At 41.7% G+C, this 27,992-nt stretch overlaps 1 protein-coding gene across 1 annotated transcript in view; it reads left to right on the plus strand.

Moving 5' to 3' along the window:
- Positions 1 to 6,549: 6,549 nt before the first annotated feature.
- ADAM17 (ADAM metallopeptidase domain 17) overlaps positions 6,550 to 27,992 on the plus strand; it is a 35,489-nt gene continuing 14,046 nt past the window's right edge. Inside the window, exons 1-8 of the mRNA XM_054820210.1 lie at positions 6,550 to 6,772; positions 18,923 to 19,055; positions 20,431 to 20,564; positions 21,457 to 21,545; positions 23,551 to 23,719; positions 24,519 to 24,649; positions 26,401 to 26,490; positions 27,570 to 27,683. Coding sequence (XP_054676185.1) covers positions 6,676 to 6,772; positions 18,923 to 19,055; positions 20,431 to 20,564; positions 21,457 to 21,545; positions 23,551 to 23,719; positions 24,519 to 24,649; positions 26,401 to 26,490; positions 27,570 to 27,683 — 957 coding nt within the window. The 5' untranslated portion in view covers positions 6,550 to 6,675. The remainder of the gene's footprint in view (positions 6,773 to 18,922; positions 19,056 to 20,430; positions 20,565 to 21,456; positions 21,546 to 23,550; positions 23,720 to 24,518; positions 24,650 to 26,400; positions 26,491 to 27,569; positions 27,684 to 27,992) is intronic.

Below are 27,992 nucleotides of genomic sequence, written 5' to 3' on the forward strand. Positions count from 1 at the left end.
TCATCAGGATGTATTTTAGAACCAGAACATAACAAAACCTAGCAATTTGAAATTAGGTCCAGATTGGTTTTTTGGTTTTGTTTTTTTTTTTTACTGTAGCCACGAGTGTCACCAAACAATTGCACTGGTGAAAAGAAAACCTGGTACCAAACAAACAAAGCTAAAAAATGGATCCTTTGAGCTTAAAAGGAAGTGTATTGCTCCATGACATTTATATATATTTATAAATGTAACCCTAGTGCTGACAGTAGATTAAAAATTATGAATAAGCTATCATAATGATCAAATGACTGGCTTTCCTCAGGGGTCAGTATTGGGACTGGCACTGTTTAACACCTTTGTCAGTGACATGGACAGTGGGATTGAGTGCACCCTCAGCAAGTTTGCCAACAACACCAAGCTGTGTGGTGGGGTCGACACGCTGTAGGGAATGGATGCCATCCAGAGGGACCTTGACAGGCTGGAGAGGTAGGCCTGTGTGAATGTCATAAAGTTCAACAAGGCCAAGTGCAAGGTCCTGCACATGGGTCGGGACAACCCCAAGCACAACTACAGGCTGGGTGGAGAATGGATTGAAAACAGCCTTGAGGAGAAAGACTTGGGGTGTAGGTGGATGATAAACTAAACATGAGCTGGCAATATGTACTTATCACAGTGTTCAAGGCCAGGTTGGATGGGGCTTTGAGCAACCTGGTCTAGCAGAGGGGTTCCTGCCCATGGCAGGGGGGTTGGAACTAGATGATCTTTAAGATCCCTTCCAACACAACTCATTCTGTGATTCTATGAAACAGAATAGAACGTGCTCCTCCATTACATACTGAAAGGTCTTTTCAGGCCAGATTTTGTGAAGTGTGCACAGTGGAACCATGGGCCACAGGACCTGTTCACATCAGCATTGATGCTAACAGAACTGCCTAAATTGCTTAAAGTAATTTAGGATGAGATTTAAAACCCCATCTTGCTTCCATTTTAAGCTGTGTTAAAGGTCTGTTTCTCTGAACAGGGCTGAGATGGCTGTGAAAGTATGAACCACCTTGCCAGGGTGCATCCAGAGATATCTGTAAGGGTGAGAAAAGCAGGTGTGAAACTACCCAGCAAATCATAAAGATGAGTGGTTTATATTTATCATCCTGTCATGGAACACTACAAAACTCCTGAATGGCTTTGCCATTGGCATCTGATGGATCTTAAATATGTATGTCCAATTCTAAGGCAGCAACAAGCTTTAAAAATGGAAAGGTGTTTTCTGTTTCCCTTAAGATCCCTATTAGGACAAAAGTGCACCAGATGGCAGAAGTATCTTTGTTATGTATACATGTAATTCTACATAAACATGTCCCACCTTTCCTAAGAACTGGAAAGGAATAGACAGAAGACTGGCAGCACCATCTCCTGGCAGACATAAGCAATGGGGACCACTTTGTGTCAGAAAGTAGGGACAAGTAATTTCTTTGTGGATTTTAAAAAGACTGCAACAGGAAGTAACTTCACAAGAGTATATTCCCTCCCTAGGAAGACTAACTTTGATATGCTTCAGGGAAGAAAAGCATTATGTGTTATTATAATTATGGAGAACACATACTCACAATTATGAAGAAAAAATTCAGATTGTTTCTGCCTTTAAAAAGCTCTCTCATGTTGGCCTCTCTGCTTTCTTTTATATTGCAGTAATAGCAGATTTCAAAACTAGCACAGCAGGTAAGTTAGGCCAGCTGCAGTGTATTAGTGTAGTCCTGGAAGACCACAGAAGACCATTGAAGTTCCCTGTAGTAAGAAAATAATGGAATATATAGATTTCAAGAGTTGTAGCCAAGTTTCTGTCTTGCTGAGTAGGTAGGGGAAATAGCGGGAAAAGACTATTAATACTGTAAACTGCTGGATCATTAATGTGGAATGCTATTATACATATTTAGAAGTGACAACGGCCCAAACAGCACTAAGTGAGGGTGAGGCCTTGAGAGAAATGAAAGGCTGTGTGGGGAAAAAAAAAAATCTATGGAGATAAAAGAGAGGAGACTAAGTCAGATGACTTAGAGGACAGAGAACAAAGGAGAAAACAAAAAGGAAAAGGTGAGGAAGAGAGGAATTCTAGAAACTTCTACAGTTTTTCCTTGAAGAGTACAGAACTGGTATGCCACAGGAGCCCAGATCTCATTAATCAGAACAGTCTCAATCAGCAAGAGGGAGAAGTCTTAACCTCAGCAATCAAGAGCTAAGTATACCAGTTGTCTGTCAACTCCTGCAGATCTGTTCTTGCTATTAGGTCCCATGTTTCCTGGTATTAAACAAACATAAAGCCCTCCTTGTGTTACACAAACATGGATAATGGTTTGCTGTTGGGTTTTTATCCATGTTTTGGAGTTGTTATACTTTGAGAAACTCCCAAGTGCTTTTAAGGAAATTTTTTGCAGATGATCATGAAAGTGGAAGAGACTTATGAACTCATTCATTCCATCCTCCTCCCAAAGGAAGAACACTCCTTATAAGACACTGTACTTCCCAGGACTTTGCCCAACTTAGATTCAAAAGCCACAAGTAATAGGGGTTCCAATAATTCCCATGGGAAAATATGCAGCTTTATGCAGCCTACCGTCTCCCACATGGGTGGGGTGGGGCTCGTCTTATCTCTTTAGCTCAGAACCAAGATCAGGCCTTTTTCCTCAGGGGATCATTTACTATTCAAACATTCACAAAACAAAGGTAATCCTCCATCCTCCTCCAGGGCCTGCCACAAAATCTACCTTCCTTTCTAAGCGAATTATTAAACTGTATATTTTAGGAATGACTCAGGTTAGTGGGATAACCTCCTTTATCAAATACTTGTTCTTAAAGGAACTCTTCTTCTGAACAGGGTTAGCTGTCCAGTTAGCTGTCTCCGCACTTCTCTCGCCTTTATTACTAACAAAGGAAAACACATTTTACTGGCTGTATGTATTCAAATTTTTCGTTTCTTTTTTTATTCAACGTGCTGTACTTGTCCTATTCCTCACCAAAACATACTACATGCTGTTTACCGTTCATTTCCAATCATATGCTATGTATTTATCATATCCTTGTTTAGGCCCTAATCACATTAATAAAATGGCTCAAATTTCTTAATGGGGGAAGAGAAGAATACATCCCTATCAATACACACTCCTCAAATGCTCTTGTACTGGACACAAGATGATATGTTTGTATAAGTAAATTAAAAAAAAAAAAAATCACACCCAGACATGCCATCAAACTATCCTACTGCTACAAAATAAAATAAATTGTTATCTGATACAAAATAAATTATTGCTATTAATGTGGAATAAACAATATTGCTAAATCAATTACACTTTTCCTAATTGCTATTTACTGTTTTGCTATTACATTGTCTAAACACCTTAATCTAACAACTCCATTGTGATGGGCTCTGTCAAAACACAAATCACAGTCAATAACCCTAAAAATATTTACAAGCAATCAACTTTTATTGTTAAGGTGTCCTTGTAAGACAAGAAGTAAATGGAAGAAATAAACATATTCAGTGGGAAAATTCAAGTGATAACAGAAAAAGAAACCTTTTACCTGGCTTTCTGTATCTTGCTTTGACAAGTTAAAAAATAGAGATAAGAAAGTCCACTCATCAATTAAAAAATGGATCTCTACTGGGATCTCTGCTGTTCAATACATGATCTGTAAATAGGGATAATTATCATAGAATCACTGAATCACAGAACGGTTTAGGTTGGAAGGGACCTTTCAAGGCCATCTAGTCCAACCCCCCTGCCATGAGTAGGGATATCTTTCACTAGACCAGGTTGCTCAGAGCCCTGTCCAACCTGACCTTGAAGGTTTCCATGGATAGGGCATCCACAACCTCTCTGGGCAGCCTGTTCCAGTGCCTCATCACCCTAATTGTAAAAAATTTCTTCCTTATATCTAGTCTGAGATAGTTTGCAGATAAAAGAAAACTATTCCAAAAAGCTCCATCTAAGGTGGATTCTAAAAGTTGCAGAAAGATCCTGCAATATTAAATGAAATCTGCTAAAACAGCAAATGAAAATTGGTGTTTATAAATGCCATGTATAACCTTCATCAAATACAACAACAAGCACTTTTTTAGTTCTTATTACTCTGGAAAGAGATCTTGGAAAGCTGGTGGTGTATCACTTCCCTGAAATCTCAACTCTCTACTCAGCGGAGGTCAAAAAATAGGAACATCACTAGAATTAAGACATGAGCAGAGGAAAAGGTTATATTATATATTTCAGAGTGGATTGTATCAAATGTTACATTATTTTTTAGAAATGTCTCTTGGGGAAAGCTAAAGAACTACTGACCATTAAAACAGACACCTGTTCTGCACAGATTAGTAGCAACTACAATTAGTGCATACATGGACATATACGATTTACTATGGAAAGGTCAACATGGGTTTTGTCAACACTGCTTTTGCAACGAGAAGCCTTGCCGTATGAAATTTTCTGAAGGTGTCAGCAAGCACTTGGGTAAGAGGGATTGGAGAGATACAGTTTACTGAGATTTCTGAAAGACTTTCAACACTTTTTTGCCAAAGGCTCTTAAGGAGACTAAGGAACCATGGGGTAAAACAGCAGATCCCTGTATGGATTAAAATGTAGTTAAAAGACTAAGACTAACTGGTTGGTTTTCACAGTGAAAGGAAGTCACTAATGCACCATCGCATCTCTGTGCTTATTCATAAATAATTTGAATAAGGAGGTGAGGAGTGATGAGACAAAGCTTGCCAATGATATCATGTTATTCATGGAAGGAAAGAAAAGGTGTGGCTGAGAACAACTGCAGAAAGACCTTTCAATATTCGGGGCTCAATTACCCACAGTCATGCTCTATGATATGGGAGACACCTTGATGGTTCTGGCACAAGACCTAATGGAAACCCATGCTCTTCTGAAGTCTCAGTAAGACACCCTGGGTCATCTGAAATAACACCAGACACCTACATATGGGCAACTGAATGGAGCCTTCAGTGACTGGCAGTAAAATGATAGATGATCGTGAATACAGATAGATGCAAAGCAATGCACATGGGAAAACACAGTTCTACATTACATGTAGAAAAACGGTGTCTGCACTGACCATTACACTTCAGGAGTGAGATCTTGTATACAAGAGCGAGATCACTGTATACAGTTCCAGTCCCACCACCACAAACAGCTACAGTAAAATTGATCAAGTTCATCGAGCAGCAACAAACACCTTCCATCGAAAGAACAACTAAATTTCACTTGGACTTGTCAGTTTACAAAAGAAGCCTTGCCAGGCTGAAAGGGGATCTCATGGAAGCTATGAAATGATGACTAGCATAGAGAAAGCAAAATTGCTTACCGGCCTTTCCAAAGCAAGAAGTGGGGGTCATCAAATGGTGTCATGAAGTGTCAGGTTGAAAGCAGAGAAAATTGTTCTTCATACATACAATTACACTGCAGAACTCCCTGCCACAGGATATTATGGATGCTATAAGCACTAGAGGGTCAACTGGACAAATGCCTGGAGGAGATACATTGAGACCTACTAAGGAAGAGGACATGACCTCTGATTTAGGGAGTCAGTAGATGCAAATTGTTGGAAATTCAGAACAGACCTACTGGAAGTTTCACCAGCAGTTTGGCCTCTTATTATTGTCATCTTTGGAGACAAGAAACTGGGAGACATACACTCTTGGTTTAAGCAATATGTCTGTCCTTAAGTTCCTAGGAAAAATGGAATAAGGAATGATTTTATTCATGCTATAACCATTTAAATATTTCAGGTTAACTAATGAGCAATGTGGCAAAAAGCAGGACGGGTGATGGTGAAGGGTTTTTTTCCATTTTTGCAGAGCACATCACTTGCAATCATCTTTGCTAGAGGCATCTGCAAATAGGTGAGATCAAGCTAACTCCAGAAAACATAAACAGGCACACTACAGCAAACTGTAACCCAGTTGGGATGTATGAGTTGTGTGTTGTCCTATGTTTTTATCACAGTAAGGTGTGCTGTTTGGAAACACTTGACTCATGGACCCATCACTCAATACTTGTACCGAGTGCCACAGTCCTCAGCTGTGCTAAGAAAACTACACAAACCACAGTAAAGTCATCTAGTAAAGCCATCTAGTAAAGTCACTCGCATGGACCAAGAGGAAACTTATCTTCTGCGAGTTGCAAACACAGCTGTAGGAGACATCGCATGGAGCCCCGCCGGGCGGACCTGGTCACCCAAGAGGGGTTGCAGAAACACGGAGCTCCGTCCCTTTCCAGGGGGCAAAGGAAAGCCTGTGCTCCCTCCGGGGACCGGTAAGGTGGCGAGGATGCCCCGATAGAGCAAGTACCCTTAGGGGGAGGAACGCTGCACTCAGCGCCTCATGCCCTCACAGCGCACCCACTGCTGGGGAGAGCAGCAGTGACGACGGCTCCCAGGTCGCCCTGAGGCCGGGCTACCCCCGCAACCGCCCCATAGGAACCGGGCCCTCGGCCAGCACTCGCCTCCCCTCAGCGCCTGCGCCCGCCCCCGCCGCCTAAGATGGCGGCCCCGCCCGCACCCACAATGCTCCGCGGGCAGCTGCCGCGCTTCCGGGTGCGGGCCCAGGAGGGTGGTGGGTCTAGCACGGTGTGAGGGGCGAAGTTTCTCCGACCGGATGCGAACGAGCAGGCGGACGGAGCAGGAGGGAGCCGCGCCCGGACCATGAGGCTCCGACTGTGGTTGGTCCCTGCCCTGCTGTTGCTGTGGGAGCCGGGCGGGCTGGAGGCGTTGGGACGCCCGCCGCACGAGCAGCGCTACGGTAAGGGGCAGGGCGAGAACACGACAGCCGCGGGAGGGGGTGTGAGGGAGAGACCACTGCTGGGGGAGAGGGGCACGCTCGCCTCTGCTGGGGGGTAGCGGTGGTCTGTGGGGTGGGGAGAGACCACTGCCGAGGGGCGGGGAGAGAGCACCCCCGTGGGGAGGCACACCCTCCTCCGCCTGGGGGTAGAGGGGGGATGGAGGGAGCGGTGTGGGGCAGGGAGCGGTGTGAGACATGGGAAGGAGCTAGGGACCCCGTGGCCAGGCTGAGCACCCGCCCTGAAGGCCCGTGGTGGTGGGCAAGGCCGCGGCCTGCTCCCCTGCCTGCCCCCGGGTGGGTGTGTGTGTGCTGGGGAGCACCCGCGGCGCGGGCATCCCTGGACGCCGTCTAGGCCCCGTCCCCCCCGGTGTGGCGGTGGTCCCCTCTTTAGCTGAAGGCATCACTGATGGGCTGTGTTTGGGGGTCATTGCTCTCTACGGGGGGTGATGAGACCACTCTATCTTCACACTCAAGGTCTGCTAAAGTGTTTTCCTCACAGGAGTTTGCATTGTGTTACAGCAGGATAATCATATAAATGGCTTCCCTTCATAGTTCTGGTTGGAGAGTCACCGTTGCAGAGAGCCTGAAGCTATTGGAGCTGAATGTCACTTCTAGAAAGCTTAACATGGAGGAGGACTGTTGCTTTATTTAACTTACGTAAGCTTAGTTTTGCATCTAAACTTCTGCTTTGGAGCAAAGAAGTTGCAAACTTCTGTTTGATAAGCAAAAGCTCATCACTGAAATGGCAGATGAGCTCTTGTGAGAGGCAATGATCATCTCTTCTTACCCAGTCTCCTGTCTCCAGTTGGTGTGGCCAGTGGTAACTGCTTGAAGTCCCCTTTCTCTGCTTACATCTCTTGGCTGATTTCCCAACCGGTGTCCAGGCTGCGCTGGTGTCCAGGCTGCGCTGGTGTCCAGGCTGTGCCTCTGGCCCCCTCTCCCACACCTGAGGTGGACTTGTGGTTTTGTGCAGACCTCAGCAAATAGTGAGGGTAGTAAGCTGGGAAGGATAGGGTTCAGTGGTGGGTGCTCCAGGAAGCGTAACAGAAACAGAACAAACACAGCATGTCTTTTCAATGTCAGGCAGGTCAGGGAGCTCCTCAGACAGAGGAGCCCATCTTGGGCTGTCAGATTTTTATGCCTTCTAAAGGACCTATCTGCTATGAATTTCTGTAATCTTTATCTGATACCTTTTGTATTCTTGGCCTCCGTACCACCATGCCTGGACTGTGAGCCCTTCAATTTTATGAAATACTGCATGGAGGAAAAACTCCTTTTTTCTGTTTCTAAATTTTGACTATTTCTGTTGTCAGAAATGGTGAATATGGAAGAATTATTCATTTTGTCTCCTTTGTAATCTCTTTTTTTGATTGGGAAAATCTTAGTCTACGTAATAATTCTTAGTATGGAAAAAAAATCATGACTTTATTGGTCTATTTCTATTGAATTTTTATTTGAGGTGTATGACCAGGACTGGAAGGTAGTATTTGTGATACAAAGGTACCAAAGATTTATAGTCATGAATGCTTTTGGGTTTGTTTTCTTTCTGAGTAGTTTTTTGGCCTTTTTTGTTGTTAGTCACTACAAGATATCTCTCTTTTCTTTTTTTAAGTATTTTTGAGTGGTAATAACTATGCCGAAATACTTCGTGTAGATATAGCGAGAATTTCTTTTCCTCATGTGTTATTTCACACTGAATTTCATCAAACATTTTCTTCTGTCATTCAGTAAACCAAATATAGAAAAGCATTTTGCAAGGGAGCTTGAAAAATCAAGGTGTGCTCCATTAACTATGTTATGTTTATTCACATACTTCATTCTTTCAGAATGCTAGTATATGAGGCGCTACTTCCTTGGTATCTTATTTAGTCACAGGTCTAGTAATTCAGGCTTTGTTGTTATTATTACCTGTTTGTCGGGTAGGGACATTGAGCGTATTTGTTGATTAGGCCCCTAGATAATACCTGGAGCAGAAATTGGTCCTGCATTTACCACCTTTCAGGCTGCCTGCAGCAGGAGTAGTGGCACCGTACTTGCATACCACAATTAGTTATTGACTAGTTTAATTTTTTCAGTGCTTTATAACTCTTGGGTTAACACGTTCATGTCCTGTTGACTTATTGTTCATTTTCTTGGCTTGTTCTAAAGCCCCGTTTTTGGGTCTTGGAGGCAGGTCTTTAGATTCATCATATTGAGACAAGCTTTTGGGGATATTTTTAGTCTCCTCTGCATTGAATGCTAAGGTCAGTTATTCTCTTAGGTACTGGCCTTTAGCATCCATTCTTTGGGTCATCTTTGTAGCTTACTCGTTTCACAAGCCCCTTTGATTATTTTCCAGCTGGTTTCTTTTGATATAATAAAAGCTATTTCAGGTATTAGCTTTATGTTTTTTACAAGCTGCTCTTCAAAATATTTTTGACTGCTTCACTGTCGGTTTATGTTCATCTTTTGCTGGAGTTCTGTTGTCCTCATCTTACACACAGCTTGGTTTTCTGAAGTATCTTTTCCTTCTAATAACTTCAACTTTGCTATTTTGGGAGCTCTGTTTAACCACAGAGCTTGAGTTTTGTGAACCGAAATCAGATTTCTAGTGAGCAGTATCTTTAAGGAAGTTTCAAGGATTGCCATTTTGTGACTTCTATTAAGAACTTTCTTGCTTGTTTCTCTAAAAGTTTGCTTTTTCAGGAAGGAAAAAAATGGTTATGTAGTGAAAAATAGCATTTGACAAAGAGTAAGTAGATAAAAAGACACGGGTCATTTCCCAGCATTTTTCAGCTGAAGTAATCTTAGGGTGTGGTGCTCCTGCAGTCTAAACTGATCTAAATTGGGACTGCCATAATCCTGGCCTCAGCTTTCTGATCCCTTCCCCATTCCTGTGAGCACATTCACAGAGCTAAGCCGCCTGGAAGCTAATCACTTTTTTTTTTTTTTTTTTTTTTTTTTTGGGTAAGGGGTAGGGTGTCTGCATTCGGGTGTTTTCTGTTTATGGAGTCCGCTCCCTGGACTAGCTCACAGCATTGACTGTCCAAGTACCTGCCCTGTGTGCTGGGGGCTGGTGGGGCTTGTGCTCAAGGTGAGGGATGAAGGTGGGATGGTATCCACCTCAGTTTGTTGCCTTTAGATGATCTGGAAGCGATGTTCTTTTTAATGACATTGACAGCAGGGATTAATTTCTAGGAGAAGTGTGACTCTACTAGTCAATGCAATGACTGTTGTTATAGTAATGTCTCTGAAAAATTAATGTCAACTTTTTTGAAATTTTTCTCTCCGTTGTCATTTATCTCTGAAGATAACCTTTTATGACTATTAAATATTAATGCTGTTTGTCTTGGAGCTCAGACATATCTGAATGATAGCAGGGCTTAATGTACTTGAAAAGAATAGCAGTGCAAATACTCAGCTTCCGTGCTGTTGAGTATATCACTGAATATATCTAAAGAACCGCTTGAATCTGCTTTACAACACAGTGGTATTAGTAGTGCGCTACCACTAAGCTGCATGTATCCCGGATTGCCTGGAATAGAGTCTATATGTAAAATGTGTCTTACTCTACTGTTTCCTGTTCTGAATGAGATCTTTTTATCACAAGCTAGGCAGGGAACTAAAAGAAAGAAGATAGCTGTCACTATCCTGGGCAGATGCTGTTCTTCGAATCACGCACTGGCGGTCTTTTTCTACCTGCTGTGTTGCACTAATAAAATCTGAGGCAGGTAACCTGGCCTTGAATTGTTTTTTCTTCACACTGCTCAAATACCACACAGAACTCAAAACAAACTGCATGAACTAAAGAAATGACCCATTATAAATGGTTCAGTATAAATCTACGTAATGCACATCAAAAGACTAGAATTTACAAGTTGTTGAGTGAAAAAAGCAAATAATGGTGTTGATGAATAAACTGGGGGAGCTGCGTGATACAGAGGGCAGCGTAACAGCATTCGCAGCCAGTTTTGAATGCTCCTTCGCACTTGGTGTGCCAAAGTGCAGGAAGTCCATAAGGCCAGGAGCGTAACCGTCTGCCAAAGAGTTAAGGGGTTGGAAGTTCAGCTCAGTGTCAAGAGTGCACAGTGAGATAATTAGTGGCAAAATCCTTATGCAAGATTAAACTTCTTCCTTCTGGACTGAAGCATCTGTTGGAGACTAAGACAAGACCTAGGTGAGGGCCAAATGATTAATTTCCCTACTGTAATCTGCCATTTTTGTTACTGTTTCTTACCCCATTTTTGTCTCCTTTGATGACTCTTTTGGATTGAGCAGGTTTTGCAGTTTGACTCCAGAAGCTGAAGGTTGGGTGTGTATCTCACCATGCACCACATGGAGGAGAATCCAAGAACACACAGCCTAATAGCAGTATGTTGCAGTGTGTTATACCAGCCTGGGATGCTGTGGGATTATTTAGAAATTGTTGCAGGAATTTGTAGATGTAGTGTTTCCGTGGTGTATAACAGGCTAAGTAATAAACATACAGTCCTTTGTATGCTTTGTCTCCATATAAGCAGCAAATGCTTCATGTAGATGTGGCCTTACTGAATGCAAATTATCAGTGCGATTTTTGCGTTGTGGATTGGCAGTCTGTTCTGTGGAGGTACTTAATATCAAGGTTTTAAAGTACTTTTCTTGGGTTTGTTTTATTCATGTGAATCACTCAATGTTTCCATTTCTAACTGGAAAAAAAAAAGAAAATGTGATGAAAATGTGATAAAACTGTAATTCCTGAGAGAAGTACTTAAAGTCAACAAAGTGAAGAATGTCAACACTAGATTAAATTCTAATTATTAAGAATTACCCTTAACTATTGCAAGATTTTTGTAATGGGAACATAATCAAGTGCTCAGTGTGAGTTTGGTTTTCAGTAGTGCAAATTTGGTCTGACCTCTAAGCAGCCAAAAAGTAAAATTTTTGTTTGCATTTAAGATTTGGGGTGGTTTTATTTTCCTTTCCCCCCACCCTAAAAAATGATAACTTTGCTGATAGCAGCAGTGACTCATCTCAGTTTCAAGTTCCTGCTACTCTGGAATTTTTTTGCGTGTGTGCAAAAGCCCCGGCACGGTTTTCTGTTCTGCGGCTGGAAGGGCCGAGCAAGGAAGTGCAGCCAGCCAGCTCTTAAGCGCAGGGTTCTCCTGATTGCACTCTAACGTTACACCAGGATTTAATTATGCCTTTAGTAGTCAGTAGAGATTTATCTTTGAGATAGAAGTTTATATTTAACTTCTGTTGTAAACAGGTTGCTTCCCCCCCCCCAGCTTTTTTATAAACGGCAGGAGTCCGAGTTTGCCTGTTTCCCAGACTGATCAAGGGAAATCCTTTGCTGTGTGTAATAAAAGGTTAACCAAGAGCCAGGTTTCTTTAACAAAAAGCAGTCCATCCTGCTGTCCTGTTCTACAGATTTCATATGCCACCCTCCAACTTGTTTGTTTTGGGGCTATCCTGCAACCCTCTCAATGGTTCTGATGGTCTTCCTGATGTCTTTTATTTTTGCAGATGTGTGCGACTGTACTGCTTTCCAGCCTGCAACTTGCATGCTTTTTAGCCTATATTTGTCACTTGTGCCCTGCATCTCTTCACAATATCCATCCTTGTATTCCTGTGCTGCTCTTAATATGCATTATTTGTACTTTTTTTTTTTCTCCTTGATATTTGCATTTTTAACCTACACGGTACGTGGACTAGGGAGTGGGAAGGGAAAGGGGCTGTGTTATTGAGGGAGGCACCTATAGCTGCCACCCACTCGATGCTGATCTGTAATTACTGAAGTGTTGAACAAGAACATGGTATCCCGTCCATTCCCTGGTTTCCTTTCTTATCTTTTCAGATGGTTACTGAAATTGTAGAATTCTACCTGTGACGTGCCTTGAATTTTGGACAGTCATGTCTGAGTGAGTCCAAAGTCATATCCACAAGGAGAAGAGATGCTGTCAGATGGGGGGGAAGGGGTTGATCTCAGAAGTGTAGCCTAGGCAGTAATTAGTCTCTACCTAGAATCAGCTCCACTCAAACTTATTTTGTGACACAGCAGGATTTTGTGGTATCGAAGCGCAGTAGTGAGGCTGACAGTTTTTGGAGAGCCAGACAAATGATCTGTTTCCAGAGAAGACTACATCCTGTGACTTGGCTGTTCTTGTCTGCAGGATATATGAGAGCATGTGATTTTGGGTTTTTTAGGTTGGGGTTTTTTTTGTTGTTTTGAGGGGTTTTTTTGAGCATTGACTCATATGATGCTATTCTGGTTTAAGATGAGACAGCTGTATTGCCCTTGTTTCACTTTGAGTATGAGGATGTTAATTCAGGGGGCTTCCTTATTTTTTATAATGTCAATATTTGAGCAGGATATTGCATTCTTTTTTTCAAAAAGTGTTTTCTTCTTTCATTAATAGAACAGACTGAGCTGTTGAATAACATAGGTCCAACAGAATAAATGTTTTTGCTCACTGGTCCCTATTTAAGTTGTGTTTAGTGAAGGAGAAAATTTGCAAGGTTGAAAAGCGTATGAGGTAACATGTAGGAGCCATTGGGGGTATTCAAAACCACCAGAAATAGCAGTTTAATTATCTGTATGGCTTCTGTTAAACAGAATTTGCACCCTTAAGCAAATATTCACACTGTCCAGAAACATGTCTATTTTACTGTAGGGAAGAAACTTTGTAGTATAAGGGTGCAGCTTTATGAACAGGTTTTTCCTGAGATGAGCTAAAGAGTGTTTTGTAGGTTGTTAATTTTTCACGGTATCTATGACTGGGCACTTCTCCATATGTGGTAAGTGCAGAGTAGTTTACCCTGTGTAACTGCAGGAAAAGTGTACCATGGAGTAGCTGGTAGACAGTAAATCGGCAGCCTACCTTACCTCCCAGCGCGAAGTCTGTGTAACTGTACCCTGAGGCTTTGTCTGTGCTGTGCTGGTGACTAACTGGATTCAGGCACCTTGTTTTCTCACGTGGTTTAGCAAGTTTGGTGCAGTTGGGATCGCGTCAAAAACATGCCTTTTAAAACATTCAGCAATGCTGATGTGGCTGGCCATTCTTACTAACAGGTTTGTCTAGAAATGTGTTTTAAGAGAGTGTAAACCTTTATCCTGTTACAGTTTATAAGCAGGCTGACATACATTCGGTTTTTGTTTTGAACCAGTTTCTCGCACAAGTTCTTCTGTCCATGTGTACTTGATGAGCAAAACAGTCACTCTTTGGTGGAAACCAGTAAACATGATTTATCTAAACTGTTAAAAGCATGGGCTGTTTTGCATGGGACAAGTGTTTCAATTCACTTTGTTTTCTGTCTTTGGCAATGGCTCAGATGTACTGGAGAAAGATGTAACAGCACATGTAATGAGCTGTTATGGAACAGCTTTCCCACAGATGGATCTTCTCAATGTGTCCTCTTCATCAACAGTCTCCTAAAAGCAATGTAAATTGTTAAGAGAAGGTATCCATAAACATTTAGGCGTGACGGCATCACCTGCCTGGTGGAGAACGTTTGTGTGCCCAGTTGAGAAATTCATATACTGAGGTATGAATGTATTGGCTTTCTCCGTTAGCACTCCCTGGAATGGTGCTCCAGTCAAACAATCCCGCTATATTGCAGCCGGTAACCAGCTGTTACCACAAACACGAGGGCAGCTGTTTTATGTTGGGTGATGGAGACGTGCTTTAGCTCATATGGTTAAGGTTGGAAAGACTCTAGTCTGTGTTTCCTGGTCCATATTCTGACTGAGGCTGTGAATTATATTTGAAATTACTGTATTTGGTTACTTTAATTAAAATGTTTTTATGTATGAAGAGGAGCATTATTTGAAGAATAAAAAAAAAGTAACAATAAAGAATATGAAGCCCCTCAACCATTCACTCCTCAGCTGAATCAGAAAAATTGTTATTAGCTGCTTACAAGCTTTTTGTTAAGCATTTCCATTGGAAATCAGCTCGAGATCAGTACCCAGGTGATAGTCAATGAGTGCTGCACAAAGACAGGCTGGAGCCCTTTTTTCAGACTTGGAGATGCCCATGATTTAACAGTCACAGCAAACTCCTCCCCAGGAGTGTTTGCTGTGCTTGTTCTAGGGCTGCTTCCTGTAGGCTTGTCATCTCATCCCAGTGCCTTTTGACTGGAGATTTATTTCTGCTTTTATTCCCTTTGGGATGGTAGGAGAAAAAGCTGCAGTCATGCCTGCAAACCCCTCTGATCCTCATGTGGTCATTTTTAAATCCTGAAAGTAATATTTTTCAGTATTGTTGGATCTCGTGTTTATATCTTCTGGGTTAAAACAATGCTTCTAGATAAGCTTAACCTTTCTATAAATAATGTGGTTCAAAAGAATGCTTATGAAATGGCTGACTTACCACATTTACTTGTTGCTTTCTGGGCAATAGACTGGGCATGAGATCATGGGAATTTACTGTTCTGCTTATGAAAGCTGAGCTGGTTAGAGAAGGATGCCATTGGTATTTGAATTGGTAGCTGAGCACTTGAAGAGAAACCGCCTCGTTTAAAAAATATGCGGTGGCCTCCAACTCAGTGAGCTAAGCTGTTGCCCAGCACATTCTTGAGCTCTTGGCTGCTGGAGTAGCCTGCTGCAATGCATACTGGCCCATAAATTACTTAAAAGATACCTTCGTGTGTCTTCTAAGTTGCAAAGTCTAGTGGCAGTAGGCTTTTAGCCTTGAAATGAGGTGGAAGAAAAGGAGGAAACAGTTGGGGAGTTCAGAGGCGGGGGCAGAGGTAAAGTCACTGCTGTGGATTTCTTCTTGAGAACTTTGGGGTATCATCTTTGTCACTGATGTTCCTTCCCTGTTTCTCTTACAAACCTGGGATGTGTATGTTCCGGCAAGGTCCCCCCCTCAGTGGTGAAGGTGCAATGTAGGTGAAGGCTGGTTATCATAAATAAATATTTGGGATATCAGGATGAAATCAAGGTGTTCTCCAAAAAGAGAGGAATGGAGAAATCTAGGGGGGGCCAAAAGGGAAGGAACCGTAGGAAAGTGGTTTGGGAAAACCTGAGTCAGCTCAGTGCTGTTGAAGCCTATGGGAAATGGCTCTTAGACCTTAGTGAAGATAATGAGGAAGGAATGCCAGAAAGATTATTAAACTTGAATAAAAAGTAGTCAAGTATATGCTTGCTGTGGCTCCCATCCAGACTGCTGTACAATTGGACTCTGTACAGTTCTGTATTTTGTTTAAAATAATGACACTTCATCTTTTATTTTCAATAAGCCATGACCATGGATTCATTTTTCACAGTATGAAAATTTTACAGAAAAATGTTGGTTTGAGTGTTACCAATATATTTTTTCCACATCTGCCTGATACCTGAATTGGTTCGCAGATTTATGTCTGGCAGCAGCAGCAGCACATCTTAAGTCTTTACTTATGTCACAAGTAAAATTAAAAGCAAACAAATTTAGGAAGGGTAAGAGGAAGTATGAACAAGTGCATTCTTGTTTCAGGGTTACAGGAACTAGGAGTGTCCTGTGTTTCATTTGTTACTTTAACGGAATCATCTTACTCATCTTCATCAACTCTGTAGGTCTTGTTCCTACTACCCTTCCTATGTCTCTGTGAGGCATTTCAAGAAGAGTGTTTGTGTGTGTTGAGGTGGAGCAGAACTTCTGAAGTTCTCCTTGCTTCCAAATAAAAAACTTTAATTTCTTTAGCAGACTTCTTAGTTCTCTTGCGATGAAACTGAGACATTTTGTCTATCTGTAGCGGCAGATGCATCTTGCTCTTTGGCATGACCTTCCCCTGGTTCTGGGCTGTACTTTGCAGGCAGAGGTGGAAAGGGGCAGAAGGAGTAATGTTTGGCAGCTGGGCTTGTGCCTCTCAGGCAGACCTTGTGCTTGGCAAGTCCCTGAGTCGGTAAGTCCTCAAGCAGTGCAGCAGTGGTACCACATCTCTCCTGCTTCATGGCCAGCGTACCACACACTCACTCTGTATCAGGAACCAACGTTTGGTATCCCGTATATCAATGTTCACTTTAATTGAGGGGTCTGCTCTAGCTGAGTGTGTTGAAAGAATCTCAGGTTTAATTACAAGAATTTTAGGACTAGACAGTTTGACGAGGGGTTTTTTCGGAATTGATTTTTCTCTGCCTGTCCCTACCCTCCTCCAAGGTGGTTCCGGATGAGAGCAGATACCAGACCATAAGCAATGATTTGTAGTGGGCTTTTTAAAGAAAAGGGATGTTTTAGGGGTTTTTAGATATTTGCTCACTGCATGCCTGTATTGAGCCAGCTCGATAGCATGCAGCAAGCTAACGATGAAGGTGCTGCCTGACATGCAGCAACTGGGCACGGAAGAGGGAGGAAAAAAAAAACACAACACGAAGGAAGGTGGTAGAAACTTGGCTTTGCATATAACCCAAAACGCATGGTAATCGATTGCAGGTGCTCTCAACCTGTGCGTTGTAAACAGAAATCAGGAAATTACAACTGCACTGCACTGCCCTTCCTGTGTTGCTCAACGGCAGGGGAGGGACAGCCAGGGAGGGAGAAGCCTGGGAACTGCTCGGTGGCTTCTGCTGCAGGAGAAGGCAGCTGTGTTGCCTATCCATCATTTTGCTAGTAGGCCTGGTGCAGGGCCAAGAGGGCTCATCTTTGTTTCTGCAGCTCTCTCGCTTCCAGTGCAGGCAAGCAGATGTGTGCACATTACACTGGTGGTTAATTCTTCTCACCCGCCCTCTCGCAAAAGAAAAAGCGAGGTTCTTGCCTTGGACCAAACAGTATGCCTGTTCTTAAAGGCTTTCTTGGTCTTTAGAGGCACGTGTTTGGGGATAAATGATGGTACTGAGTGTCAGGTTTAAAAAAAACCAAAAAACCAAACAAACTTCAGGAGCTATACCAGTCTAGATTTCAAGTTGGCAATCTTGGCTTGTTGCACAAGAGGCAGTAAAACTCAGCTTCCTGGTGATGCTGCTCATTTAAAAGTCAGATAAAATAAGTGAGATTACTTCACTAGGTGGTGTAAGCTAGTGATCAGGGGCTCTGAAGAAGTGGAAGGCCGTTTTCATTAATGAAAGCCCACTTTGGTATCTGTCTGGTTTTGTAGCACAACTGGAAGCAGAGAGTAAAAAAAGGGGAATTTCTTTAATAAAAAATGACTGGATGAGCACTTCTGCCTCTTGTAAAACACAGTGGACTTCTCATTTGGTGCAGTGAAAAGAGTGAACACCTCTGGCAGAGAAGGAAGACAGCACTGTGGGAATAAGGGCCTCTGTTTAAGGCTGTAAATAGCAAATGAATCAATCAGCGCTGGTGGGAGCAAAAGTGGTTGTCAGGTGTCTCGCTGGGTGGTGGGTGCTCCAGAGAGGAGGAACGTGGGGGGGTGCTCCTGGCAACGGGATGCCTTACAAAGCAGCAGGACTCTGCATCAGCAAGAGTCAAACACTGTTGGCAGCTGGCATTGTGCATTTGTTAACGGTGGAAGCATCTGCAGAATATTGACCTGAACTTGTAATTTGTGTGCCACTTTCCACAGAGGTTCAGGCCCTTGGTCTCCCTCCTCTGTACAAGCTTTCATGTTTTGAGTAGGGAAATCAAAGGTGTTTTGCATGATGATGAGATACTGAGAAACTGGAGTACCTGGAGGCGCTTCATATGCGGTGCCTCATTAGTTATTTCTGATTGATTAAGCTATGCAGCCATCTGTTTTCTGTCTACTTTCAGACAGAAAGGTAATAAATGCAGTCCTGATCTGCAGTGAATTTGCTAGAAGTTTCCTAGGTTAAGTTATTTTCTTCCTCAGACTCGGATGGGGACCAGCAGGTGAGAAGCACAATGATTCACTCCAGAGAAGTGGGGATAGTCTCTCTGGTTTAGTTTCCAGGGGGCAGCCAGGGAGGGCATTGACTCCACACAGCTGTGGCAGTAAAAGTGATGGCTTGGTCGCTCTAAAATTGTGATAAGAAATGAGCTAAATTCTTTACCTCTCTCAGATCGTGCCTTGTCTTGCACTACAATTTCTACTTGCCTCCACACAATGCACCTTTACAGAAATGTGCAATAATTATTCTAAAATTAGAGCAAACTGTGATATTGCTGTTGAAACGGGAGGCTCTGTTTGCTGTTTTATGTGTGCATTTGTGAAAGAGAGAGTCTCTTGAAACTAAAACTTTCCTCGTGGTTCTTCCAGACACAGTTGAGTCCATGCTTTCAGACTACGACATCCTTTCTCAGTCTAGCATCCAGCAACACTCACTGAAGAAGAGGGACCTCCAGCCTGAGACACATGTAGAGAGGCTCTTAAGTTTTTCAGCCCTGCAAAGGTAATTAAACTGAAGGGAAATATTACACTGTTTCATTGCTGATGATTTATGTGATGAGCAATATCAAACCCAGAAATAGTTATCTTGTTTTCTGTCATGACTGGCCAGTTCTTCTAAGTTAGTGATCTGCATGGTTATATGGCTTCAGAGAGGTTTAGAGGAAACAGAAGAATAAGTTGAGTTGCATTATATTGCACTGTTTGCTAAAGTGGCAGCGAATTTCAGATTTCTTTTGCATCCCACTTCTACCTCATCTTGGCAACATAGTTATACTTCTGGACTGTCCCCTGGTTCTGGAAAAATCTTTGCCTTCAGTTTGGGGAGTGCATGTGATCTGTTGCTCAAGAGGGTTTTTTTGGTTGTTTTTTTTTTTTTTAATGGAGGTTTAATCATCTTCCTACTGCGTGTAGATTTCCCATTCAATAAACCACTTCTTTGAATAATTATTTTTTTACAAGACAGGAAATAGAAGGACAGGTGAAAGGGGAAGGTTGTAGGGATGCTATTCTGAGTGTCAGAAAAGTGCCTGACAGGTATCTGAGTGCTGAAATTGTGAATCTGAAATGGGGGAGCAGGATGAGAATAACGCTTTGTGTTAACAAGTGTAGGTTGATTTTGTTCATCTGACATCTGTGTCTACTGTGTTCTCATGTTCCCCATCTGTCAGCTATAACTGTTATGCAAGTTGTGAATATGTTTTAAATCTCTAAATGTTTTGAGGGGGGTAGCAAGTATAAAAGGTGAATGGAATCCAATGTCTGGCTGTCCCTGTCTTGCACTGCCTTATGCACCCTGACTTCATGGTGAGGTTGCAATACTGCCAATGATAATTACAGAATAATTGCAGAGGGGCATAACAAAAATCTTTGACCCAAAGCCCACATAAACCAAGAGTCCATGTGGCTCCTTCCAGAGAAGGTTCTCTACTTACTTCTTGGGATAGCCTTCAGTTTTTGTGACGCTATGTCATAAAAATCTACAGAGTTCAGATTTCTGTTTTTAGTCTTCTGACTATATTATTTCAGAAAATAAGAACTTTAAGATAATTTAACTTAAATTAGATGAACAAATTCCTTGGTCTGATTTTGTTTAAATAATTACCTGTAACTGGTTTTGCTTGACTGCATGTGGAGAAGGTGCATCATGAGCAAACCGTGACTGTTTGTGTGTGTGTTTTTTGTGGTTCTTTTTTTAAATTAAACACTCTTCATAACTGTAAACATTATTAAAGTGTCAATTACACAGTATATGTTTTTGTAGCCTGCTTATCAGAATTAATGCTTTCAAATTTGAGACCCTCAGTAAAATGTAGACTGGATATGTCTGTTCTGTGTATACTTTGCTTAAAAATAAATGGAAGTAAATTCTTTTACAGGCACTTTAAATTATACTTAACTGCAACTGCTGAACACTTTTCAGAAAAATTCGAAGCATTAATTGTGGATGGTGAAGGCAAGGAAAAGGAGTATCGTGTTCAATGGCAAGACTTTTTCACCGGACATGTTGTTGGTTAGTATGGACTAGACTGTGTTTTAGTGCTGAGAAAGCACAGATTTGCACGAGTCTCTTGGCCAAAGTAAATGATGTGTTGCCCTCATTTTCATCAGATATGATTAGGATGAACAAGTAAACAATTCTCATGCCCCTTGGGTTTTCTGGTTTTGTTTTTATGGAGTTTTTTGGTGGGTTTGGGTTTTTCTGAGTTATTGTACCAAGGTTCTAAGATAAGACTCTTCTGTTTAGTTTGGCAGAACACAAAAGTATAATTTACTCAAGCAGCAGCTTATGATTTTTTGAAAATTATAATAGTGGCTTTAATTGCAACTGGAATGTAGGACTTAAGTGTTCCTTGTCGCAGAACAGCAGCCCAGGTAGTGATGATGCGGTGTTGCCCAGATTGTTACATTAAAAGTCTTTAAGATGGTGCTTTTCAGACTGCTTTTCTGTGGAGAAAGGTATTTTGCTTCACTTAAGTCCAGCACTGATGCTTCTGCTAAGTTGTTTTGGTTTTTATGTTGCCTTTGTGGTGTGGTGAAAGTCTTTTCCACTGGAATGCAGGCTGATGCCATGAAACTGCTGTCCGATAGTGGTAAGATGCAAGCTGCTTTTGTTGACAGAAATATTCTGTGTCCCATTACTAATCCCCACAACCATCTCAACACCTTCTGCAAAATTATCAATTAAATTAAGTATTGATGACTACGACCATTGGGAAGTTATGGTTGGGGGGAGTGCTGGTTCATTTCTTCCCCCCCCGTGTAAACTGGACAGTATAGGTTCTTCAGAGACTGAGGAACATAATTTGACTTGAAGTTTATAGCTAATGAAAAAAACCCCAAAACAGTGTCTGTGCAGGAGTACATGCAAATAGAGTTGAATTAATTTTTTCCTTATGTTAAAGGAGAGCATAATTCCAAGGTTGTGGCACATATTGGGGATGAAGATTTTACAGTGAGAATCAATACTGATGGAGAAGAATACAATATAGAGGTATGCTTTACTGTTGAAAGCAATATTCAAACAATAATCTCTTTTCCCTGTGGGTGTTTCTCTTTCTAGTTAGTCACATTGACACCTCTGTAGCTCTAAATAGTCTTGGTGGTGGTGTTTGGTTTGGGGTGAGTAGGGAGGAGGGAGAGAAATGTGAAACCAATTTGACTTCTGCAAGTGTTGAGTTTTATTAGTGAGTGACATTCTCTGACATTTGCATGGTTTAGATACATCAGGGAGAAGGTATGTTTTAAACAGGAAAGGGTTTTAGAAACAGAAATGGATAACATCAGTAATTAGTGGTGATCATGTCCTCTAGAATAAGAAACCGTGCAGCCTTCAGAGTTGAGGTCTGTTGAGCTTTCTAAAATTTTGGCTTCCTTACGTCTTGGAATTTTTCCCACTCTTAAAGCTTTATTTGAAAATCTGGTATTTTTCCTTGCTTCCTTGTTTCTGTTTTTCACCACTTTCATTGCTTGTGTTATTTTAAACTATTTGAAAAAATATTCAACAAATAGATAATTAGAGACTGTCCTAATGAGTTGTTCAATGTAGTATATTCCCAGACACAAGCTGTATTAGAATTGCTGAATAACAGTAATTATGGCTGAGTGTTGTATGGATATTGTAATTGTCTCCAAACTCAAGGATATGCAGAATTATGGGTAAACCTGGGAAATCCAGTCATGTTAAAGTACAAAAATGTGTTTAGAATACCCAAACCACTGTACTCGTGTTTCGCATTAAGAACGTGTAGTAGCTGTTTGATTGTGATTTAAAGCATTTTTTGTGTTTGTGGTCCAGAGCAATGTAAGCATGTCTCAGTTGCCCATGCAGCCTCACTGGCTGCATCTGTACAACTAAATAAAGGCAGGCAGTGGTGCGGAGGCTCTGGCTTGCCCACACTGCCTAGCTGTTGGCATCCCCAGGTCAACTTCAGCCCCTAACCAGCCTTGGATGAGATGGTGTGTGCCAGAGACCGTTTCCAAAAGGCAGCATGGACAAAGCCACTCTGCCCTTGTCTTCCTTTGCTTTCATAGCCTTCATGTAAATGCCTGGTGCCCTTTTACCTTGCCTTAGGATGCAAAATGTGCACCCTCAGTTTTGCACTGTAGACAGATGGCTGCTGGGCCAGCACAGCCTTCGTGTTTCAGGACCTTTTTGCTATGAACTGAAAGCACAGTATGCTCAGTAGCAGTTGTCTGAAGTTGAAAGACCACTGCCTAAGGGCCAGAGGAGACCCAGACCCAAGCACTCTGCAGTGTTGACATGGGCAGTCTGTACTACTTGGCCTTGCCCAAAGAACAGACCCTGGCCGTGTTGTATTTGGTGGTGTTGTGTACAGATAATAATAGGGATATGTTAGTAAAAACAAAAAAAGAGATGGTCAGTATGCATCTGCTATGGGAATTAGGAAAACCATGGGATTTCATGGTTTTCTTGTTTTCTTTGCTTTTGGAGAAATTTTCATGCTTATAAGTGACTTGGGTAGCTATTGAATGTTGAAGACCCTGCCTTCTGCCGTGAAGACTGCATTCTATGTGCTTAGGTATTCTCTGATTTCTGCCAGCTCCCTGTGATTCTGGTCAGTGCGTTTGTTAGCATAGTCTAAGCATGGCTGCGCCAGACTCCATGCTGTTGTAGAGGGAGCAGAGAAGCCTGAGATGCCTCCTCAGCTTGCTCACATTCTGGAAAGGGAAAAAAATTCTGTCTCTTCTACAGCCTTATCAGGTGGCTGCCGCTGCTCTATTGAGATGATCTTAGATTTTTGGATGCCTGTGTAGCATAAAAGAGTCGAATTCTGTTGGCTTTCTTGGGTTTGTCTTTTTATCAATAGACTTATGCTGTGGGTGAAATTATCGTAGTCCAATGTATTTGTGTGTGTGTACACATAAAGCTGTGGAGATTTGATGGAACATAAATATAATTTTTTACTTATATAGACTTAGTCTTTCATTCACTGTGTTCCTAACTAATTGGATTTCTGTTCTTCTTGTACTGTCAGCCACTGTGGAGATTTGTAGATAATGTGCAAGATGAAAGACTGCTGGTCTACAGATCTGAAGATATTAAAGATTTCTCACGATTGCAGTCCCCCAAAGTGTGTGGTTATTTAAAGCTGAAGGAAGAAGAACTGTTGCCAAAAGGACTGGAAGACAGGAAGCAAAACGAAGGTGAGTGTCTGTACCCTGGGAGAGCAGCATCTTTGCTTGAATTCTGGCTGTGTGGGCAAGTAAGATCAAAACCTGGGCAATAATCTGTGTTGCTGCTTCTAGTTTAACTATTAACTCTTTAAATTCATTGTTGGGGGAAAAAAAGCTGCACTCTTCCTCATGCCTACTTCCCATCCAAAAAAGCCCTAACAAGTGATAAAAGGAAGAAACTGTCGCTCAGGGCATGTTTCTTCCTGGCTTGTTGGAAGGATATTTGGCCCTACCAAAGCGTAGGCTAAGGAGAGGAAGCTATTTTATCAGGCCTAAGTAGTGGTTGTTGTGATAGCTGGCAGTGATGTAGGTACGCTTTCTAAGGAGCACATGAAAACAACGTTGTACTTCTGTGCACTGTGCAGCAGGACCTATTTGGCCTCAGTGGTCACTCAAGAATCCATCTTGAGCTACGATGGGTTTTTGAGTTTTCAGCTCCTCTTTCCTCTGTCCTTCGCATGTGTCAGCATGTGGGATAATGACTAGGAACAGAAGGAGGAGAGCTGTTAAGGCTGAGGTGATGACCATAAAAGCTCTGTAGGTAAATAGACTTCACTACTATACATTCCTTTCCTTACAACAAGTTTGAGGACTGTTACGAAGACAAAATTTAAGAATAGTTATTATAAAACAAACCAAAACTAGACATCCCATTCTCCCCCCCAAAGCCCACCCAAACTCGCAGTTGTGTCTTAAATAAGGATAATAGACACAGCAGTGGCAGTTTTACTGAGTGTTTATTTAATTGTATTTAAAATATTCACATTAGCAAGCATCCATCGGAAGAAAAGAACTGTTCCAGAGAGCTCCAAAAACACGTGCAAGATGTTGGTAGTGGCAGATCATCGTTTTTTCAAGTATATGGGCCGTGGGGAAGAGAGTACTACTATAAACTATTTGGTAAGTAAATATACTCTGTTATAGAGTAATGGAGAAAAAAAAATAGTGATTTGGTAGTTAAAACAACATACATGTTATACTGCTTTTCTACAACATATGTATTTATATCATGGTTGTGCATGCTTTTTACCTGGAAAAGTGCTAAATCATGCTTTAAAAATATTTTCTAATGGTGATACTGTAGTTAAATAGTCTTCAAGTTTCATTCATAAACAAATCCCTTCCCTTCATATACCCCCTGTGGCTACACTGTTTTCTGCCTAAGAAATTTTCTTTTTCGGTCAGAGTTCTAGAATCTCCTGAAATTTGAATTCCACTGCAAGTGATCCAAGCATCTTTAAAGTTCAACTGTGTTTAAAGCTCATATGAGAGGAAAAAAGGAACTTGTATAGTTTTGGGTTGTTGGTTTTTTTTGTTGTTGTGGGGGTTTTGGGTTTTTTTTTCCAAATTCTTCCAGGATTCTCTGTCCAGAACAATGACACTGAAGCAGACACAGCAAACAATTTGGTTGTACAAGTGTTGTGGGTTAACCCTGGCAGGCAGCTCAGCCCCACGTAGCCACTCCGCTCACTTACTCCTCCCTGGTGGGGTGGGCAAGAGAACAGGAAGGGTAAAGGTGAGACAACTTGTGGGTTGAGATAAAAACAGTTTAATAGGTAAATCAAAAGCTGGGCATACAAGCAAAGCAAAGTAGGGAATTAATTTACTGCTTTCCATCAGCAGGCAGGTGTTTAGCCATCCTCAGGAAAGCAAGGCTCCATCATGTACTGGTTACCAAGTAACCCAGCCAAAACCAATGCAGTGGTGGTGTCTGCCTGAGAAGTTTTGGTAATAGAATGTCTGTCCACAGCCTTTCAGCAGCAGTGGGGAGTATGGGTTTGGGGACTTGACAAAAACAAATGAAACCACTTGTGGAGGCCTGCTGTTTATTGAGAGTCTCTTTCTGAGCCTGAATCTTTGAAATGCTAATCACTCTGTTCCACCTGTGCTGGCTTTTTGACCCTTCTTTCTCCAGAAATGTTTACATGTATTTGCAGAAGCGCTATTATCTCAGCATCTGACATATGGCTCTTCCAGGCTAACCTACTATTGTGTTTCCTGGGTAGATGTATACAGTGATTGGAAAACTAAAGTGTAAACTATTACTGAGTGGCTCTGAATGTCACTTTCCATTCTGAGCAAGTTTGATGGTTTATATTTAGTAGAAGGTGTTTTTTAAGGAGATGAGAACAGCTTGAAAAGGGAGGTATTGATAGTGAGCTCTGAAGAGAGACTTTCTGGAACCTTGTGCTTGAACCATAATGAGGAAAATAATAGGGTTTTGGCTGGGAGAAGGAAGCAGGCTTCAGGGGTCAGTTAAACTAGTTAAGCATCGTGCTAAAACAAAGCACTAAAAACAACTCCCTCCTCTGCCCTTCCCCTCAAAGAAACCTGGAAAACTAGTTTATGAACAAAGTGTTTCCCAAGATGTCTTGTTCTTAATATTATCGTTCTTCCACTACACAAATAGAAGTGATAAATGGGAAAGTTTGTACTGCTTTTTCATGATGGAAAATTTTAAGGGCTATTTGATAATACTCTCTGGATCCAAGTGCTGTTGTTTTTGGATCAGTGAGTATATCTGTTATATGAGGTTCAATTTTAATTTGAAGTGAGTGCCTCTAGGTAAGTATATTGCAGTTTCTATGAGTGTCTTGAACTATATTACATGAAAGCTTGGACCTAAATCACTTTTTTTCTTTTCTACATAGATTGAACTGATAGACAGAGTAGATGACATCTACCGAAATACTTCCTGGGACAATGGAGCCTTCAATGGGTACGGCATACAGATAGAGCAGGTATTCACTGAACTATGCAAAGGGTTTCTAATTTGAAGGATAAGAACATGTTTTGGATATCAAGGTTTCTGATTATTTTGTCTGGGTTAGAGATAAATAATAAAATCCTACATTATTAACTCCAGCCAAGAGCAAGCTGAAATAGCATCTTGCCAGAGGTGGTGTTAATGATTTGACACAGCATGCCCGTTTTCAGTTCCTCACAGCTTCTGAGACAGGAGTTTTCAGGGAGAATCTTTCTATATTTAACCTCAATTTAAAGATGCTTTTTTCCAGAATATGAGCAATTCTTGTTTCTGTCAGACACACTCTTATTCATCTATTTAATGTTCGAGTCGATGGCTAGTGCTTAGCTTACACAGCCTGAGTGGGCCCCAAATACAGATGAAAAAAACCCACAAATCCTGCCTGAAGAGCTTTAATAACTCCCCTTAAGCATTATGATATCATGATAGTGTAGAGGCTGGGCTATAATGTGTGCGCAGGGGATGTAGTGACTAAAATTTACATGATGGCTTCTGAAAGTTAGTGCACAGAAATCTGGAAAAGGGTATCAAAAAGAAAAGGAATCCTTTGGCTTGGAGTACTGCAAGGGCTGTGATGTGAACACAGGTACTCATGGTACAAGCTAGCTGCCCCTTTGCTAGGAAAATTTGTTAATTGGGCAGGGAGGGGGAAGAGAACATGATGCGTTAATTCTAGTTTACTGGGAAAGTAGCAGTCCTTTAAAATATCTCCTGGTTAGCTAGAACTCTGAAATGGTTTGGGGTTATTTATACTAGATGTAAATCCTGGTTGTATTTGGGTGGTCTTTTTTGGTAGAGTAACATGCATCTAAAAGCAGAACGTTACAGTGAAAACTGTTGATATCACTCTATGAAATGACTCATATAGTCATGTATGATGTGGTCAGCGTATCAACTAGCAGAGGCTGAAAAGTTAATATTGGAAGCATGCTGAGTCTGAATTTTTCTTCTTGCAGATCTGTTGAGACATTTAAGATTACATTGAAAGCTTTTCTGTAGCTGTAAAATTGATCAAAATTCATCTACATTGTTGTTGCCCTTTTTGAAATGTAGATTATCATCCACAATGAGCCAAATCTTGTAAAACCTGGAGAAAAGCATTACAATATGGCAAAAAGTTACCCAGATGATAAGAAAGATGCCTGGGATGTGAAAATGCTGCTAGAGGTAGGTTGTAACCCTTGAAAAATTGTGCCCCTTACAGAGAATTACTCGTTCATACGGCTGCTCTGTATGAAACTCCTCTACTTCCTTCGCATGACGTGTAGATGTTACATAAAGTCAAAGTAGCCGATGTGCCCTGTAGCCCATGGTAAAGGGCTCTATTGCATAATTACAGACCACACACCAATTAGAATTATTAACATGTGGCCTGAGTCAGGCAGTCCTGATGTGTCTGGCCCAGAGACTGGCTGCCTTGTGACCTTCATCAAATAATTCTACTTGGTTTTCCCTTGTCTGTGAAAAGGGGAAATG

The sequence above is a fragment of the Grus americana genome, chromosome 3, assembly GCF_028858705.1.
Source record: "Grus americana isolate bGruAme1 chromosome 3, bGruAme1.mat, whole genome shotgun sequence".
Taxonomy (NCBI): Eukaryota; Metazoa; Chordata; class Aves; order Gruiformes; family Gruidae; genus Grus; species Grus americana.